Source organism: Phoca vitulina, unplaced genomic scaffold (genome assembly GCF_004348235.1).
Source record: "Phoca vitulina isolate PV1807 unplaced genomic scaffold, GSC_HSeal_1.0 scaffold12, whole genome shotgun sequence".
In the NCBI taxonomy this organism is placed as follows: domain Eukaryota; kingdom Metazoa; phylum Chordata; class Mammalia; order Carnivora; family Phocidae; genus Phoca; species Phoca vitulina.
The window spans coordinates 574594-595631 of NW_022589715.1; the positions used below are offsets into that span (position 1 = coordinate 574594).

Here is a 21038-nt window from a genome sequence, read left to right on the forward strand (position 1 = left end):
TGAGTCCATTTTTTAATCTAATTTCACTGTTCTTTCACTAAGATCTAGTTCATCAGACCATGTTTATCTCCGTAAGCTCTTTTCCTGGGTAGTACTCCCCACGGTTTGCGCAGGCAGGACTGGTCTATATGTTGTGGCTTTTACTTGTTTTGCAGAAAGCCAAGCTGGAAGCCAAGTTACATCAGACGACAGCTGCAGCAGCTGCTGCCGCGTCGGCAGCCTCCGCAGTAGGTCCTGTTCACAACTCCGTGCCTTCCAACCCAGCGGCGGCCCCCGGCTTCTTCATCCACCCATCTGATGTTATTCCACCCACTCCAAAAACAACACCACTGTTTATGACTCCACCACTCACCCCACCCAATGAAGCAGTTTCTGTTGTGATTAATGCAGAGCTTGCACAGCTTTTCCCAGGCTCAGTTATTGATCCCCCAACAGTCAATCTTGCTGCACATAACAAAAATTCCAACAAGTCCAGAATGGTAAATTATTATATTTTAAGTAGGTGTTTGCTTAGACATTTAAAAATATTTTGATGTATATGCTAACCTGAGAAGGCAAACTTTTCTTATACCAACTTGAAACATCAAATTAGATTGTTTAAAATATTACAGAATATACAGCAGGAAATGAGACTTGTTAGTTTGATATTACGGCTATTAGCTTGTATAGAGCAAGAGTAATATCAATATAGAGTTATACTTTTTTCTTTTCTAGAATCCACTTGGTTCTGGTCTAGCTCTCGCAATTTCTCATGCTTCACATTTTCTTCAACCTCCACCCCACCAGTCCATTATTATAGAGCGAATGCATTCAGGTAATCTTCAACTTTCTTAAAATATTTTTTCTTGCCTCGTCTGTCAGCCCTTTGAGTCTTAATAATTTTCTGTAGTTTGATTTTACTTTGCAAATAAATCCCATCTGTTCCTGGGTAAGTACATTTTACCAAGAATAAGCACTATATGAGGCTTATCTGTGTGCTCACCATGTTGAATGCAGGAGTGCTGCTGGGTAGGGTGGCAGTTTTATCCAGACCCTGAATCTGACCTGTATGTGAATCTTGCCTGTTGAACTGTGATGGACATAAGTATCTACTTCCATTGTAGCTGCTCAGTTATCATGACACTAGAAATTACAGTTCAGTATCCTAAGACCAGCACTCTGGTGTTGAAACCATTTCCAGAAAATAGCAGATAGAATTACTGCTGATCTTAGTAACTGTGAGTAAGATTAATAACACTCCATGGTCTCGATAATTCAAATTTCACCCAAGTCTGTAGTCATACTTCTGTGCTAGTGACCTGTGACTGGGATAGGTGCTTTCAATTAGAGCACGTTTACATAGTAAACCATGGGCAATTTTAACCTTGTAATCCTACCAAACTGTTAGTTCTTGGCTTGAGCTGCAGCAGAATTCAACAGAATCCTTCTGTGTTTTATAGCAGAGAATAATATGAATGTAATGCATACTGTGTCACCTTTCATCATATGAATAGTTGAACCATATTTGCTTTATTGCACTGGGCTGTTTCTTCTTTGGAAAAGAGAGTTTTTAAAAAAATAATAAAATAAAATTCTTCCTGATGTTTTCTATTCAACTAATCCTTCACTGGTATCGCCATTAGTGTCTGTAACATTTAGAATTGACTTGTTGGGGTGCAGTGTTATGAAATGTGAGCAGTTGTTTACATTGCAGTTTGCTTTTTATCAATGGAATTGACTGTAGATTATAGAATTATGTTGTTTTTTAATGGTTTTTCTGTTTAGGAAAGTATTGGTAACTACCTTTTTCTACTAAACTAGCTCCATTGAAAATAGCATGGGTTCTAGCCGTTTAGTTGGGTCCCTTCACTGTACAGTGCAGCTCTTAAGTTTATTAAGTCCTCCTCACCCCAACCTGGTAAAGAAGAAAAATAATTCTATTATTAATGATTCTGTCTACTGTTTGACTAATTGGTCTTATTCCGAAATGTGTATGAGATGAGAGATGGAAATCTGCTCTTTTTCCATTCCTCTCAGATCATTTTTACCTTTCATGAGTGTGAGCATCTCAACCATGCTGAGTGTGATTCTAGTGCTTACACAAAGAGGCATACTGGGGCCACACTTTATTTTTTTTTTTTAATTGCAATAGGCTTGCTTTTTAATATTTTACAATATATTATAAATATCTATCCCTGTAAGTAACATATACTCAACAAAATTATTTTAAAAGGCTGCTTTGTGTATTCTGTAATATAAATGTATCATAACTTATTTAACAGACCTCTATTGTACATTTAATTCATGTTTTATTTTGCTATGAATATATATTTCTACATCCATTCCCATATCTGTTTTTGTTTTTTTTTTTTAAGGTTTTATTTATTTGACAGAGAGAAAGACAGCCAGAGAGGGAACACAAGCAGGGGGAGTGGGAAAGGGAGAAGCAGGCTTCCCACGGAGCAGGGAGCCTGATGCGGGGCTCGATCCCAGGACCCTGGGATCATGACCTGAGCCGAAGGCAGACACTTAATGACTGAGCCACCCAGGCACCCCTCCCATATCTGTTTTTAAACCTTTTTTTCTTTTTTCTTTTTTTTTAAATTTTATTATGTTATATTAGTCACCATACAATACATCATTAGTTTTTGATGTGGTGATCCATGATCCATTGTTTTCGTGTAACACCCAGTGCTCCATGCAGTACGTGCCCTCCTTAATACCCATCACCGGCTAACCAATCCCCCCTCCCCCCTCCCCTCTGAAACTCTGTTTCTCAGAGTCCATAGTCTCTGGGGCCACACTTTAGTGTGGCCCTTGAGAGTAAGCCATCGACTTCACCTGGTACTAAGTAGCTGAAGAGACAGTGATGTGTCAATACCTGGGCAAAAACATTATTTGAGATAAGCTGTGTCTCTCTTTATTGGAGGACCTTCCTAAGGGATTTTTTTAGTGGTAGTAATGACTACGTGTGATTTCCACCTTGTACTTTTACTTTACATCAGAGCCACAGTGTGAGATCTAACTCTGTAAGAAGTTAAACAAGGCTTGAGAAAACTAAAATCAAGCATATAATTTGATATCATTAATGCATCTATTGGGAAATTTTAAAAAAATGACCAGATGACTGAAAGAAGATCACATAGATATTTTTTAGAATTAATCCATATATTATTTTTGATAATACAGTTTTTCAACTCTAATGTTTTAAATTAAGCTTGTATGTACAGTTGATTGCTATCACAATAACAAACTTACTCTTGTATGCTTTTTACTTAAGCCTTAACTAGCATGGATTGAGGTTTCAGAAAATTTTTGAGGGCTACTTATTTACTTTCCCTCCCATCTTTTTGTAGTTTAATAAGTTGATTTCATATTTTAAGATGCATGTTCCCAACTGTTTTTGAATGCATCTTTTGGTTAATTGAAACAGTGGTGGTTTTTGTCAACTCTTGCTCTGTCTCTCTGATAGGAGCAAGGAGATTTGTGACCTTGGATTTTGGCAGACCAATACTGTTGACAGATGTATTGATTCCCACTTGTGGAGACTTGGCCTCCTTGTCAATTGACATTTGGACATTAGGAGAAGAGGTGGATGGGAGGCGTCTGGTAGTGGCAACTGATATAAGCACCCATTCACTAATTCTGCATGATTTGATACCACCTCCTGTGTGCAGATTTATGAAGGTAAAGAACTTCAGGACAATGAATTGATATGTTTTCCATGTTTCCAACAAGTTATGAAAGATACTCGGACATATAATTAAAAAGTATATCTTCTTAAATACATTGCTCACAATTTTATTTTTGCAGATGGATATGTGTGTATATTCTTTTTTTTTTTTTTTTTTCCAGATCACTGTCATTGGACGTTATGGAAGTACAAATGCCAGAGCCAAAATCCCACTAGGATTTTACTATGGTCATACGTATATCTTGCCTTGGGAAAGCGAACTGAAGTTAATGCATGATCCTTTAAGGGGAGAGGGTGAATCTGCAAACCAACCAGAAATTGACCAGCATTTAGCAATGATGGTTGCTCTACAGGAGGATATACAGTGCAGGTTATTAGAAAATTGCAGTATATTTTAATCTTACTGAGACCCTTTATGTTTTATGTCTTACATATATTTTTCAAGAAATGTCTTTGCATAGATGTATAGAAAAGAACAAAAGGATGGAGCACCTGGCTGGCTCAGTCAGAGGAACATGGGACTCTTGATCTCGGAGTTGGGCGTTCAAGCCCCACGTTGGGTGTAGAGATTACTAAAAAAATAAAATAAACTTTAAAAAAGAAAAGGAAAAGAACAAAAGAAAGTAGGAAGCTAGAATGTTACAATATTTGATAAATTAAAATATTGTGATTAGATAATTTGCTTCATTTATTTAGTACTTAACAATTGACTAATTCTTTTTAATGGTTGTTAACATGTTTTAGAGATTTAATTTTTAGTGTATGTTTGTAAATATATATAAAACGGAACGTTGCAGGAATTATTTTGTACATTTATTTTTTATTTACAGGTATAACTTAGCTTGTCATCGACTGGAAACTCTTTTGCAAAGTATCGATCTTCCTCCTCTTAACAGTGCTAACAATGCACAGTACTTTTTGCGAAAACCAGACAAGGCAGTTGAAGAAGACAGTAGAGTTTTTTCTTCCTATCAAGATTGTATTCAGCTACAGCTTCAACTGAATTTGGCCCATAATGCAGTGCAGAGGCTCAAAGTAGCTCTTGGTGCAAGTCGGAAGATGTTAAGTGAAACGTCAGATCCAAAAGATTTAATTCAAACGTCTTCCACAGAGCAGTTGCGTACCATCATCAGATATTTATTGGACACTTTACTCAGTCTCCTTCACTCTTCCAATGGTTTGTATTTGGCTTCAGTTCTTTAAATGCTGGAAATGTGTTTGGTATGATTTTGTTGCATGTTTTGTTGTTGTGTTAGTATTTCCTAGTATTGTTCATTTTGATATTCTTTCTAATGTATTTACGAAATGTGTTTGTAGGTTAACCCCTTCTTTTCCCCATATTTCTCCCTTTTTTTTTGTTTTAAATGGATTTTCGATTATTTTTTTTCTTGAGTCTTTGCTTTCGATGTGGTACATCATTTAGTTTGGCAAAATATTAAATATTGTTACTGTGAAAACTCTTAATAAATTGCTAACAATATACTGTCATTTTCTAATCAAGAGCTATTTTTGATCATTACGCATGCACACACAAACATACATACTCAACTCTCTGAATCACCCAATGCCACACATAAGAAATATAGTTGATTCAGATGCTAGCTTTTGTCCTCTCCCAGTATTTAACAATTAAAATTCTACATAGGAAGAATAAATCAATGAAGAGCAAAATAAATAGAATGTAATCGGTTACTGGTTGCTGGTAAAGAAAGCATATTTAGGTATGCCCCTACTGATACTACAGCATACACTTACATAGGAAATTTTATTGCTTTCTCTTGTAATAGGACACTCTGTTCCTGCAGTTTTGCAGAGCACATTTCATGCCCAGGCCTGTGAAGAGCTTTTTAAACACTTGTGCATCAGTGGAACCCCCAAGATACGGTTGCACACTGGCCTTCTACTTGTTCAGCTCTGTGGTGGTGAAAGATGGTGGGGTCAGTTTCTTTCTAATGTTCTTCAGGAGTTGTACAATTCAGAGCAGCTTCTCATCTTTCCGCAAGATAGGTAGGTCAGAAAATATTGGAGTTGTTTTTATTAGTAATTTCTACTTTTCACAGTTAGGGTTCAGATTTTGAAATTCTGTGTATGTGGCTCGATCCTGAGCAGAGAAATGAAGCACGTCTTTCCAGGGTTTGGGAATGCCCAGTGAAGCACATATTGAAGAAGATTATACATGATACAACTAGACTACATTCTTTAGTTTCCTGGCTGCATCTGTGGAGTTCGTAGATCTGTGTTTACTAGTATTTCCTAACAGATTATGTTACTTTATGTGTTAAGTGTATTCTTTTGAGACTATGATAAAATTCTCTGCTTGATTTCTTATGGATATAGTTAGGAAATAGAACCAAGAGTTTGAAAAGAGCTAATTTTAACATCGTAGCTCCAGATATAAATCGTGCTAAGAACCACATATCCTGTCATTTGTCTATTAAATTTCAGTGTGAATTATTTTTTTAAATGAGCATATTGATTCAAACTGGTATTTTACTCATATCTCTTTTTTAGGGTCTTCATGTTACTTTCCTGCATTGGTCAAAGATCACTTAGTAATAGTGGAGTATTAGAAAGCTTACTTAATCTGTTGGATAATTTATTGTCACCTCTTCAGCCACAGTTACCCATGCATAGGAGGACAGAAGGTATCATTTAAAGTGGTCGTCTTTAGTAAAAACATAAGATTCCTATAAATACTGCTTTTATAAAATGGCTAGTGTGAAGTACTTATTTTAATATCACTGTACATTTTGTTAATACTTTTATGCTATAGACTTTTAAGAATGTAGGCTTTCATGTGATTGACTGCCATATGATTATTGCTTTATAAATCTATTATGTTTTCATTATTTGAATTTTGAACTTGGGAACTATTATGTTTTTGCTGTACTGTTATAATGAAAATCAGTCTCTTTTAATTATAAGTCTCAATTTTAGGCACAGTTGCTTTTCTCATCATTCATAATGTATTTCATTTGAGCAACAAAATTGTTATTGGAACAAAAACTTTAGAACTTAGTTTAAAACTATATGATTGGGAAAGAGAGATTTTTTTATTTAGTTACCTGAAAGTCTAAGAATAGGACCTTATACCTTGTTTCCTAGTTTATAAATTATTATCTCTTGGATTCAACCTATAATCAAGAATCTATTTTCATACCATAAAACATTTGTCTTCCATTAGATTCAATGTGTTTGTCAATTTGTGGCCATAGGTTCTAGTTTTGAGGCTTATTATAAATAAATATTAATGTTAGTAGTGATAATGGTATATTTTGAATTTATAAAATGTTTTATCTCATAATTATCTTCTCAGACTTCATTAGAACTCTTACAGTCACCTGATTATTTTTTCCACTGTCATCTGTGTATAGGAGTACTAGATATTCCCATGATCAGTTGGGTTGTGATGCTGGTGTCCAGGTTGCTGGATTATGTGGCCACTGTTGAAGATGAAGCAGCAGCTGCAAAAAAGCCTCTGAATGGTAAAGACAGGGAGAGGTTTCTGACAGGTATCAGAAGTTTATAATAATCTGTTGGTGGGGATTTTGAGTGACTACGCGGTTGTTCCAGAACTGGCTATTGGCCTGGAGGTTCCAGCTGTATGTAATTTATGTAAAATGTGAATTAAATTTACTAGGAATCTGTTTTAAGGATAGAACTTATTTTTGAGGGACTTATTGGACAAGCCCCTTATCTGAGCATGACTTTTAGTTTCTAGATACAAGCATGTCCTTCATGAGATTTTTTTCCCATGCTCATTTAAACACTTTCTAATACCATACATGTAAGTGAATTTATGAGGAGGAAGTCTGGGAAGAGTTCTTTATGTTCTTTGAGTGTAGTGTGTCATTCTATTTGTCATTATGAAGTAGAGTTCTAATTAAGTATAAAGAGCTTTTATGCTTAGATATGGAAATTCCCAGATTTTTTTTTTGAGTTTCAGTCTTTCTCATAAATATTTGAGGCATAGAAAAATTTTAAAATTAAACGAAATCGAACTGCAAGACAAATTATTTTCTTCCCTACTTCCAAGCTAACAACACTTTTCATAAAGGTTTTGAAATACCTACATCTTATATCTAAATACAGCCATTAAGTGCCATAAATTTTTAATTTTACACATTGTCAGGATTCTAGTATTAAAAAAAGGTCCCTCGAGGTGTTTTATAGATAGATGAATCAATTGGTTATGGTGCACATTATGTTTGGGAAAAGGGTGGGGAATTTTTTCCATGTAGAGGGAAAATGTCTTAAATATTTAGAGTCTATGGGTCAGTTCACTCATAGGATATAGAGGTATCTATACAGTTATGTGTAACTACCGTATAAACTTGGAATATTACAGTATTGGAGATCTTAGTTTTTATTTATATCCTTCAGATACTCTGGAAACACATTGGTGGAAGACATTTTTTGTAGGTTTTGAAGAATTTGAACTGACTTAAGAAATGGATAGTAGATAATAGGAAAAGATGTCTTTAGGTTAAGTAATGGAGATGGGTCAAATGTGATGTTGAGCAGAAGAATGATACTTGAAGTAATAGTCTGGACACATTTTTAAAAATGAGAAAAAGAGCTACACAGCGTGATTTTTGAACTTATTTTTGCAGTCATTAAGTCAGATTATTGAATATCCTCTTTTTGGGTCCTTACACAAAAGCATGGGTTTGAAATAGGCAGTAGTGAGCATTTGTTGTTGTTTGAATTGAGTTACCTCAGAGTGTGTTCTACAAAAATTAATCTTAAAACAATTGTGGAGAAAGATAGCTGTTATCTTAAAGGAAAGATTAGAGACAGAAAACTCTGATCTTAAAGTCATTTAGGGTCTAGATTAGACTTTCTAGGGTCAAATCTTACTACCGATTTCTTTATAATGGTTCATTTTCTTTAAAACTGCTTTGTCGTGATTGACACATTTATAAATTTGTGTTTTCTGGGTATGTAAAGTACTTTAAAATCACATTTAATAGAATTACTAATAACACTTTTTCTTGCTCTTATAGGTAACCAGTGGAGTTTTATTAACAATAATCTGCACACTCAGAGCATAAATAGGTCTTCCAAAGGCGGTAGTAGCCTTGATAGATTATATTCCAGAAAAATCAGAAAGCAGCTAGTTCATCATAAACAGGTAATTTTCAATATGCTTTTTTAATTTTAATGTTTGAGAACATTGCTTTAGGTTGCATAAGATAGACTTGTTATCAGATGTTAGGTATGCTATTTAGGGAGGTACTTAGGGAAATTGTTTAACAGTTTTGAGACTGAGCTTCCTTATTTGTAAGATGGCAATAGTTTGTAGTTAATGGATTTTTGGTGAGGTCCTTTAAAGTGTCTACTTCTTGGGGCACCTGGGTGGCTCAGATGGTTCAGCATCTGCCTTCAGCTTAGGTCATGATCCCAGAGTCCTGGGATCGAGCCCCACATTGGGCTCCTGGCTCAGCGGGAAGCCTGCTTCTCCCTCTCCCCCTCGCCCCAGCTCATGCTCTCTCTCTCTCTGTATCTCTGTCAGATGAATAAATTTTAAAAAAATCTTAAAAAAATAAAGTGTCTACTTCTTCCCATCTCTATTAATACTGTTTTAAGTAAGAGGCCATCATTTTTCTTTGTCTAGTCATAAGGTGTCTCTCTTTGTTCTTTCTCAATCCCTATCTTACCTTTCTTTCTTGAATTCTTAATAGCTTCCAGTAGACCTGTGCTTGAAGGTCACAGTCCTTAACATGGCTTCAGGGTGTCTATCATGGGTCCCTCTTGGTAACTTACAGGTTTGAATTTTAGTCTAGCCATATTGAATTTGAATTCATGAACCACCAATCCCAGTTTTCTCATCCAGGACTTTTGCATGTGGTAAGTTTCTCTCCCCACCAACCCCCAACCACATAGTATACTCTTTTGCTTAGATAACCTAACTTACTAGGCATTAGTTTATAATCACTTCGTCAAAGAGGTCTTCTCTGTTTTCCAAATTAGGATAGTACCCCATACAGTATATTCCCCATGTGTCCTATACTTTATCCTTTGATTATATTCGTCATAAATTTGGTAGGAATTCTTTTATTTTGTTAACATGAAATACGTGAGTTTCACTGTGAGTAAATCATTTCTTAAAGTATTGTTAGGAGTCATGCAGAGTGCTCTTTTATACCTGGCGTTTTTTGCTCAAAATGATTTTTTTGAGATTCATCCATATTGATTATATCAGTGGTTCTTCTTTTATTCTTGACCACTATTCCATTAATGTTCCAGAATTTCTTTATCCATTTGCCTGTTGATGAACCCTTTAGCGTTGGTTTTTTCTTTTTGAAATACAGACAAATGCGCATATATGTTTCTTCTTCTGCTTATCATGCAAACGTTTGCATGTACTCACACTCAGTCTTTCTTTCACACAAAGTCATGTATTAGAATGTGGTTTTTAATACAGGACACCTGTGCATATATCTGCTTTTTTTTCTCACTTGCTTCCATGATTCCTTTTGAAATTGCACATAGAATTTGTTTGATATGCATTTTACTGTGTAGAAGTGAATTTATAGCTGATGTCAGATTCTTATGAGCCATTACTTTATTATTACTACTTTTTAAAATGGGTCTTTCTCTTTCTCTTACGGTATATACAAAGTTAAATACTATATCCTTGATACGTAGTATGGAGCCTAGTGTGTTGTCAATAAATATTTGTATAATTGATTTAAACTGTAATAGAGTTTATATGAAAATCCTTCGGATCTGACAAGTTTGTGAAAGCTTTAGTCCTTAAAAACATGGGCTTAGCACTAAATTATTTATTTTCACTTACAGGTTTTTCAACTGTGAGCTAACTGTTTGATCTTTTGCAGGAAAAATGATGTGAAGCTTTTCCCTCAACTCTTTTATTTTTTGACTCTTAACTAATTTTAGGTGGTAATAATTTGCATCCTTTCAAAATCAGCTAATTTTATTGAACACTTAACATTTATGCTTGCTGTATTTAATTTAGGATATGAAGTTGGAAAACAAACCTAGAGTATAATCCCAGTAGATTTTTCTTAGTAAAATATTACTATTTTACTCTTTACTGTGAAAGACATTATTGGGACTGGCAAAACTGAAAGTGGGGTGTGAGGCATAGTTGGTAGTCATGTAGCAGTATTCTCTGATTTTGATGGTTTTATCATGGTTTGCAGGAAAGGATCTTGTTTCTAGGAAATAGACACTAAAATATTCAAGTTGGTTGGCCATTAGGTTGCCAACTTATTCTCAAATAGTTTAGGGAAAAAATGTCTTTTTACAGTAATTAAAGTTGCTGACTAAGATTGTGGTTATTTTGAAATAAATTAAAAATTATTTTTTTATTGTAACTGTCAATGTGGTTATTGTAGAACTTTTAGGGCAGTTCTCTGAAAATACTGATTTATAGTAGTTCTTACACATATGTTGATTATCTAATAAATGTGCATGCTGTTTTTAATTTAGGATACATTTTTCTTCATATATGGAGATTACAGCCCAGGGAATATTTCTTTATATTAGTTTATTTTTTTCCTGATAACAAAAATATCTATCAAAAATAGAAATTAAGGAATGTTCTCTGAAGAAGTAGGTTTATTAAGTTCTTAACTAAATTATTCATTTATAATTATGGCTATTACTTTTTAGTGACTTTCTGTTTAGAGTAATGTTCTCCCTTATATGGAGATGTGGTTAAGTCATTCAGTGGATTTTTAAGGTCTTCTTTGCAGACATTTTTTTTCTTTGTTTTGGTCAATTGCTACTGACTAGTGTTTGTGAGGGGTTAGGGATTGGGCAGATGGGATAGGAGGGACATGGGTGGGCAATATAAAAGGACAGCATGAGAGAACCTAGTGGTGATGATACTGTAGTGGTGGTTCATGTGTCCACACATATGTAGAATTAGTGCACAAACAGACATACACTCAAATGAGTAGAGATGAAACTGGAGAAATCTGAATAAAATTGGTGAAATTTTACAGTGTCAGTACTCTGTTGTGGTATTATAGCTTTACAAATTGTTATCTTTGGAGGAAATTGGGTAAAGTGTATAAGAGATCTCTCTTATTTCTTATAACTACATATCTACAGTTATCTTGATAAATTTTTTAATTAATAAAGAGCATAGACATTCTAAAAAATGTACTACTCTTGAGGGAGATTGCCATAAAAACAAAGCTAAGAATATTGTGCAATAAAAATGTTTTGCCCATATATTTAAAAACACTTACTTTCCTCCAGAAAATATCTATCAGTCTCATTAGTGGCTTACAAAAAGTTTTCCACTTACTTCCCTTTTGCCATGGATGAGGAATTACGTCTTAATCATAACATGGAGAGATCAGTTGGGATTTGGAAATGACTTATCAGCAACAGAGTTAAAACTAAATCTTTCAGGGAATTATTTATTCCATTAGTCGGATGTATGAAATCTGTGAAGCATATAATAATTTACTTTGTTGTTTTTAACACTGTTAGGTTAATTTGGGTTAAAAAGTTAGATTAATTTTCCTCTTTTTTTTTTTTTAAAGCAACTTAACCTATTAAAAGCTAAACAGAAAGCTTTGGTGGAACAGATGGAAAAAGAAAAAATACAAAGTAACAAAGGATCATCATATAAACTTCTGGTAGAGCAAGCAAAACTAAAGCAGGCTACCTCAAAGGTACGATTTTCACTTTTTAATGTAATTATTTTGGAACAGTCACTTTCCTTTTTAATATTTTTAATTGAGTAGTTTATTTTTTTTGAGTAGTTAAATATTTTTAATAATGATAAGAAACTTAAAGTTTTGCTGTTCTGCTTATTAATGAAAAAATCTATTCTAACCCCCCCTTTTTTTTTTGAGGGAAGGTAGCTCAAGGAAATGGACTTACATTATGTTTCCAGTGTGCTTCCTTTAAAGTGGATTGCATGCCAGTAAATTGAAGATAAAAGATTCAGGGAAATGTATAGTTTTCTTAATGTGTTCTTTCTAAGAAAATTAAATCTGTTGATTTTTAAATAAAATTTTAAAATACAACTTAACATGTATTTTTTAACACATATAGCAACCAGTTTTGTTTATCATTTTCTATAAATATGAAGTTATAGTTATTCCATCAAATTTTGAGATAATACCCTATACTTAAAGTTACGTTATATAGGTTTCTTTATCCATCCACCTTTTATGAATTATGTTTAGGATATTTTGGTAATTGTTATTCAAGATGTTAGATCTGACCTAATGTAGTCTTAATGTAGAGTTTCACTTTTCTGGAATTCTATTATATATCCTGTACTTTACTCTCAACAGGACTTTAGGTATATTGGTCAGTAGAACTTTTAATAATCTTATTTTGAAGCTTATGGTTTATCTAAAATTTTGTCCTGTAGAATTTGTGAATTTTGAGTGAATATTTTCATTCCATAAACAAATTTATACTGAAAGAATTTTCATTCAGTAAATACTGATTTAAAAATAGTAAATTTTTCTATGCAGCACTTCAAGGATTTAATTCGGTTACGTCGGACAGCAGAATGGTCCCGTTCTAATTTAGACACAGAAGTTACAACAACAAAAGAAAGTGCAGAGATAGAACCACTTCCATTTACCCTGGCCCATGAACGTTGTATTTCAGTAGTGCAGAAACTTACGCTGTTTCTCCTTTCCATGGATTTTACATGTCATGCAGATCTCTTACTGTTTGTTTGTAAGGTAAGTAAACTAATAGGCATAATTGATAATTACAGGCTGAGAGGGTAAGAAAAAGAAAGGTTGCATACTTTAATTGGTTTTTGATTAAGAGTAGTAATAGTTCTTTTATTGGTTTTCCTTATGTAAGTCAGGTTTTTTTTATTGTGCCTTGAAAGACTTAAAAAATATTTTGTCACTTACTTAAGAGATGTGATTTCTTAGGAGATGTGATTTATATTTTAACCTAGTTAAAACTAAATTAATGGAGATTTGAAATGTACATAAGGTGGGTATGTCTATCTCCAAGCTGCCTTTTCTCTATTAATTAAAACAGGAAATATACAAATAAGTGTCATTATGGTAATGAAGGGGTTTTAATACCCTGAAGGCTTTCTTGTAGCGTATTCATTGTTTTTAAAAATTATTTTTAACTATTCCACATGTGAGTGGGGGAAGGGGCAGAGGGAGGAAGCTCACGCAGACTCCCCGCTGAGCACGGAGCCCAAAGCAGGCTGATCTCACAACCCAGACTCATAAGATTGTGACCTGACCTGAAATCACAAGTCAGACACTTAACCGACTGAACCACCCAGGCGCCCCACTATTCCACAGTTTTTAATGAGATTTTAATATTTGATCATGAAAATACATTTCTTTGTATTTCATCTCAAGCAATTGTTTTGACACCAAAAACATATCTCATCAGTGAAAAGTATTATTCCAACAGTTTGCTTTTAGAGAAAACATATGTAATTGCTATAATTTCATAAAATGTATTGCAGGTTCTTGCACGTATTGCAAATGCCACGAGGCCAACTATACATCTGTGTGAGATTGTGAATGAACCTCAACTGGAAAGACTACTCTTACTTTTGGTTGGAACTGACTTCAATAGAGGAGATATATCTTGGGGTGGTGCTTGGGCTCAGTATTCCTTAACTTGTATGCTACAGGATATATTAGCAGGTTTGTCCGGATTCCGTTTTCATAGTATGTCCAAATAAGCTTGTCATAGCTTGAATAAGTAACATTTAAAAGAAACTGTAGCCCCCCAAAGTGAAAAAGGTCTGTTTAGTATTACAGCAGTAGCAACTATTTAGAATTACTTTTGTATTTAATTATGTTGACATGTATAAATGTTAAGTCTTTATGGAGGAGTTAGGTTGTTAAAGCAAAGGAATATTATAGCTAGTCGGTTTCATTATTAATATCAGTAATAGGCTGCTTATTAGTACTTTATGTGGCCTTGAGGACTCTTCGTGCCTTAATCTTTTCATCTGTAAAATAAGGACAATAATAGTACCTTCCTTATAAAGTTGTTTTGAATAAGTGAGTTAATATATGTGAAGTGATTCATATTACACATTTTGTGTAAACATACTAGTTACTTGTCTTTAACATTTGAAGGTAGTGCGGTGGGTCCTAGCATTTCCTTAGGTAGGTGGGGAATATTTTGCCTCGGATTCTTTTATAGTTTGTAGCACATACATGCCGTCATTCTCTAAACGGGAGGAAAAATATGCTTTAATATGCTTTAGAGGTCTGGTAAGAAATTATTAAGACAGGACTGTTTTCTTTCGTGCAGGGGAGTTGCTGGCTCCGGTAGCTGCAGAAGCCATGGAGGAGGGAGCAGTGAGCGATGACGTAGCTGCAACAGCTGGGGACTCCGATGACTCCCTGCAGCAGTCTTCGGTTCAGTTGTTGGAGACTATAGATGAACCTTTGACACATGATATAACGGGTACATTCCTTAAATTCTATTTTATTTAAGATAGTCTTGGCACTCTTTTTTTTTTTTTAATGAAAATATATTTTGAAATTAAGAATTTTAGTGACGTAGATAATTTTCGTATTTTTGTCTTAGGGCTTTGGCCTTAGTAACCACATTAGTTAAATATAATAAATATGTTTCAGTTTGATTCTCTGAATGAATGCTTGTTATAATGAAACACTATCCTTTCATAATGTCCTAATTATTTTGGTATGGTTTGATTTGGCTGTGTTGAAGAAAATATAATCTAGAAAACAGTTAAAGATACACATTGGTGAAAATAGCAAAGTTAAAAGTTCTTACTCTTTAAGATCCAGCTTTTTCGGTGAATTTTCTTTCTTTTTTCTTTCTTTGTTTTCTGCCTTTTTAAAAACTGTATGTGTATCTTAGTGTATACAGTCTTTGCTCCTTACTTTTCGAAGAGGGTATTTTAGTTACTGCCGTGTATGTTGCAGGGGCTGTGGTCATTTCACCCGTATGTCATTTCTCAGTCTTATGTTCTCTAATCATTTTAGCCTTTTTATGTGATATTCCCTTTATCTGGAATAGACTTCCTTCTCTTGTTTGCAAGATGAACTCCTTATCTAAGATTCACATAAAGCTTGTCTTCCTCCAATAAGCTTTTTCCACCAGCACCAGCAACAGCGTTGGAGACTGCCTTTGGTGCTGCCGTCTACTCTAGATCGTTTGTGATAGTACTTACCGTGCTATAGTTGGTTTAATTTCTGTAGTGTATCCTCATCTCTGGACTTCAATTAATTTATTGGAGAGCAGAAATTTGTTTTATTAATCTTCACATACTCAAACCCTAGTACAGGCTGGCATGTGCTAGGCATTCTATATGTTGAATGAGAGGGTGAGAAGGTTGGGAAAGTAAGGTTTATTGAGGTTTATTGTAAGGCATAGAAGTTTAGTAAAGATCTTTGAGACATCTGAGAGCAAAATAATTTCTAAATAAAGAATGGAAAAATAAGGTGATTAGCAGCTTTTCCTGTAGGAGCTGCTGGGTTGAGAGGAGCATGACCCTCTCCTACCCCCGTGATGGTGTGTGCTCATTCACTGATAACAGTGTACTCTGAAAAGGGGGAATCATCTGGCAAAAATGTTACTTTGCCTCCTGTGTTCAGGGCTCTGATTTGACCTGAAATTGTGAACTTTGTTCATACCAACTTGTGCAAAAACAACAGACAGCTGTTAGTGAATTAGCAAGTCATCAAACCAGTTCTGAGTCTTGGGATACTGGCAGAACTCGAATCCCCAGAGTTTGAGGTGGTGGGACTCACCGTTCTGCCAAAGGTGCTTTTAGAAATATGTGTCGTGGGGCCTGCATGTTTGTACCAAACAAAACCTGGCGCCGTTGGCATCACAGCATGAACACGACACGGAAGTGATATGCCATCTGCTCTGCCCAGGCTGCCTTGGCCTTCCCAGCGCTGGTCGTGTCTAAAGGTCATCATATTGAGGAAGTTCCTGAACTTCCTTTGGTGGTTGAAGATAAAGTTGATGGCTGCAAGAAGACCAAGGAGTCTATTTTGCTTCTTAAAAAACTTAAAGCCTAAAATGATACCAAAAAGGTCTGTGACTCTCAGTGAATGAGAACTGGCAATAGCAAAATGAGAAACCGTTGTTATATCCAGCACAGGGGATCTGCATCATCTATAATGAGGACAGTGGTATTATCAAAGCCTTTCAGAACCATCCCTGGAATTACTTTACCTAATGTAAGCAAATTGAACATTTTGAAACATGCCCCTGGTGGGCATGTGTGACGTTTCTGCATTTGGACTGGAAGTACTTTCTGCAAGTAGACAGTCTGTATGGCACTTGGCATAAGGCTGCCTTTCTCAAGAGTAACTACAACCTTCCTGTGCACAAGATTCTTAATACAGGCCTTAGCAGAATCTTGAAAAGCCCAGAGATCCAACGAGCCCTCCGAGCACCATGCAAGAGGATTCATCGCAGAGTCCTGAAGAAGAATCCACTGAAAAACCCAAGAATCCTATCAAAGCTAAACCCCTATGCAAAGACCATATGCCAGAACACCATTCTTTGCCAGGCCAAGAGTCACAAGCTCTGGATGGATAAGGCGGCAGCAGCCTCAGAAGCCAAATCAGATGAGAAGGGGGTTCCAGGCAAGAAGCCTATGATGGGGAAGAAGGGAAAAGAAGGCTGTTGGTGTGAAGGGTGTGAAGAAGCAGAAGAAACCTTTCGCAGAAAAAAAAAGGCTGCAGCTACCAAGAAACCAGCAGCTGTGAAGAAGCCTGCAGAAAAGAAAGCTACCACAGAAGAAAAGAAGCCTGCTGTATAAAAACTGAAATTTGTTTATTCTATAATTGTCAGATCATTTTGGATAGCTAATTTTGAATAAAGATAATCAAAGGCAAAAAAAAGAAAGTTGAATAACAGTCGTATGACTTAAATTTTCTTTGCTTTTCACTTTAATACTGGGTATCATTTTCTGAAATATTGGATGTAACATTGTGCTTTACATATTGGAGGTAGTAAAATGAGTAATGTTGATTCTAGAAATGAAACTCCCTCCATCCCCCCATTTAAGAAATGGATACCACTTCCTTTGAAGCCCTTGCTGTGCCCCTCCCCAGTGGAGAAAACACTGTACTGTCTGAATCATTCCCTTGCTTTGCCTTGTAATTATATTACCTAGGTTTGTATTGGTTTTGTGTGTTTTTGAATTTTATGTAAATGGAATCATATACCGTGTTTATTCTTCTGTGACTTGCCTTTTCACTCAATATTATGTTTCTGAGATTTATTCAAATGAACGTGTAGAGCTGTAGGGCATTCCATTCCTTCTCCTTGCTGTATAGTGAGCCATTGACTATACCACAACTTATTTTTCCACTTTGTCACCCCTATTTTAGGACTCCCTAAGATCTATTCTTGGTCCTTGCTCTTCCATATAAATTTTAGAATCCACTTGTCAAGTTCCACCAATAAAAAAATCCCTTTGAGATTGTGAATGAAACCCAACTGAATCTATAGATCAGTTTGAGAAAGATCAACATCCATATGAAATTGAAATTGCATTTTTCAGTTCATGAACATGGTGTATACACTAAATGTTTTCAATAAAGTTATATACTTTTTCTCATTAAAAAAATAACAAAGTTTATGCAACCTAATTCAACAAGGGCTAATTCCATGGTCTTTTTCCCAAGGAAGTCAAATATCATTGCATGGTGTTTTTAATTGTATGTCCTAGAGTGATACATTTTTATACTTACTAATGTTTAATTGTCAAGTATAAAAATTTAGAGATTTTTAAAGCAATAGAAACATGTTACATACCAGTAAAATAACTTTTTCTGTAAATAAAAGCAATATATTGGTTAAATTTTATGTTGCATACTCTCTCAAAATCATTTTCAATTATTTGAAGGTGCACCTCCTCTTTCTTCTTTGGAAAAAGATAAAGAAATTGATCTTGAGCTACTTCAAGATCTAATGGAAGTTGACATTGATCCTTTAGATATTGATTTGGAAAAGGATCCTCTTGCAGCCAAAGTTTTTAAGGTATGATGTGCTATTCTTTGCAATTAAAATATTTCATTTTATACTTTTGGCTTAATCACTTAAAACAGGAAAGTATACATATTTATCACATAATATAATCCATTATTCATTGTTCTCAAAATTCATTATTTTGCTATAGGTCCTATAGTAGTTTTTTTAATACCAATAGAATAGTATAAGGAAAACTTGTACCCTTTTATTAATGTAGCCACAATTATTGTCTTATATATTAGTAAGCACCAGTAATAGGCATGGGGAAGTTTAGTTATAGTTTACTAAATCTGAAGCAGCATTTAAGCTCCTCTAAGCCCAGTTTATTTCAGATTCTACTTTTGTATTAGATTCAATGTTTTCTGAAGGAGATATACCCCTAATACGTTATATTGCTTCTTTTTGTGTATAAGAGATTTTTTTTAAGTATGCTACTTATCTCTTAGGTTCTAAATAAAGTATTTTTAAATTTTGGTATAAAATGAATCTATTCCAATAAATCATTAAGATCCTAAGTGTGTTTTGGTGGTTTAAAGGGTGGGGAGAATGTTTATTTTGTAGCCCCATATGAGTTTAGAAAGTGTAAATAATGTCACTCTTAGTGAAGAGGTAAAAATAAACCACAATTTTTTTTCCACTCTTTTAAGCCAATAAGCAGTACATGGTATGACTATTGGGGTGCTGATTATGGCACCTACAATTACAACCCTTACATTGGAGGTCTTGGAATTCCTGTAGCAAAGCCACCTGCAAACACAGAGAAGAATGGATCACAGACAGTTAGTGTTTCAGTATCTCAGGGTAAGTGTGTGTTAAATTTTAAGTCATGTGCTATTGTTTTTTTTTTTCTTTTAAAGATTTTCTTTATTTGACAGAGAGACAGAGAGAGACAGCACAAGCAGGGGGAGCGGCAGGCCGAGGGAGAAGCAGGCTTCCCATTGAGCAGGGAGCCTGCTGCGGAGCTCGATCCCAGGACCCTGGGACCACAACATGAGCTGAAGGCAGACACTTAACTGACTGAGCCACCCAGGTGCCCAGTCATGTGCTATACTTAAAACAAGTCCTAAATTTATGTATGCTTTGGCCTTTGAGAAAATGAGCCTGAGTATATGCTGAGAGGGTTTAGTTTCACAGGTATGCCATCAGAATGACAGAGCCGTATGTTTTGGTGTCATTCACGTTGGAGGAGCTGCCATTTATGGGGCATCTTTTGTTTCTCAAAAATAACACCTAGCAAAGTATATTTGTGAATTGTGTGGGATTGCCGGTGATTTTAATTAATTGTGCTTTCTTTTATTTTTTTACTGCTAATAATAAACTTGTATTTTATTTGTAAACAGAATGAAACCACACTGAATATTATTTTTGCACTCTTCTAGTCATGTAGAATATTTTTTTAAAATAAAATCTTTTGCAAAATTTTGAAACAGTCATACCTTTACTGAAAAGTTGCAAGTTTGATGTAAAGAACATTTGTTATCCTGAGCCCTTTGGGAGTAAGTTGCTAATCTTTATTTGTTTTCGTTTTGTTTTTATTTGTTCTTTGTACAGATCAGGGCATTTTTCTACATGGCAGTCAGGAAGCACGTTCTGTCAAAATTAGGAAATTAACATTAGTACTAACACTCATACCTCATTCAGGTTTCAGCAGTTGTGTTTAAACGACGTCCTTTATGCAAAAGAATCCAAAGCAAAATGACGCCTTGCATTTAGTTGTCATAGCACTTCAGTCTCATTCAGCCTGCTGCAGTTCTTCAGAGTTCGTTTTCATGGCCTCAATGCTTTTGAAGATTACAGGCCAGTTATTCTGTAAAATGCCCCTCAAAATTTGTGTTTGTATGCTATTTCCTCATGATTAGATTGTGGTCACGCATCGTTGCCAGAAGTATCTGTTGTGTAATGCTCAGGTTTTCTTACTGCGTTCTTTTAGTTGGTTTATGATTTAAATTTGTTCCATGACCAGAGATTTGAAGTTTAATTACTTGATTTAAGGAGATCTGTGCCAGTCTTCTCCATTGTAAAGTTATTCTTTTCCCCTCAGTAAAAAATTTTTGTGGGTGTGGGAGAATGGTACTTGGAAATTATTCTTTAAAAAAAAAATTAGTCTATTCATTGAATTTTTTTTTAAGTAGACCCATGGTTTCCTTTTTTATTCAGTGGGTCATAATTTGTTACTATTTATTTGTTGCTTAGTTTTTATTAAGGCAAAATATAAATAACATAAAATTTACCATTTTAACCATTTTTAAGTATACAGTTCTGTGGCATTAAGTACATTCACAGAGTTTTCATTTTTTGTTTTTATGTTCAAACTGTCCCAGATTTGACCAGTGGGATGGATCTCCCTTAGCTTATCTGTCTCCTCTTTCTTTGAGCACTTCCTTGTTTTCTGGCACAACAA

General features: G+C 34.9%; 1 protein-coding gene and 1 pseudogene across 8 annotated transcripts in view; both read left to right on the forward strand.

The window, feature by feature from the left end:
* Positions 1–21038, forward strand: part of BIRC6 (baculoviral IAP repeat containing 6) — a 226517-nt gene that overhangs the window by 97275 nt on the left and 108204 nt on the right. For 7 of the 8 annotated variants that reach the window (XR_004300267.1, XM_032410255.1, XM_032410260.1 and 4 more), the window contains 15 exons: positions 156–479; positions 715–814; positions 3452–3666; positions 3835–4043; positions 4504–4850; positions 5461–5680; positions 6185–6318; positions 7048–7185; positions 8680–8807; positions 12199–12330; positions 13147–13362; positions 14124–14307; positions 14927–15082; positions 18513–18646; positions 19285–19438. Coding sequence is in view for 7 of the 8 variants with exons in the window: in XM_032410255.1 (XP_032266146.1) it covers positions 156–479; positions 715–814; positions 3452–3666; positions 3835–4043; positions 4504–4850; positions 5461–5680; positions 6185–6318; positions 7048–7185; positions 8680–8807; positions 12199–12330; positions 13147–13362; positions 14124–14307; positions 14927–15082; positions 18513–18646; positions 19285–19438 (2791 nt within the window). In the remaining variant the exon portion in view is untranslated. The remainder of the gene's footprint in view (positions 1–155; positions 480–714; positions 815–3451; positions 3667–3834; positions 4044–4503; positions 4851–5460; positions 5681–6184; positions 6319–7047; positions 7186–8679; positions 8808–12198; positions 12331–13146; positions 13363–14123; positions 14308–14926; positions 15083–18512; positions 18647–19284; positions 19439–21038) is intronic. The other variant, XM_032410257.1, reaches the window with a different exon arrangement.
* Positions 15129–18502, forward strand: LOC116635994 (annotated as a pseudogene).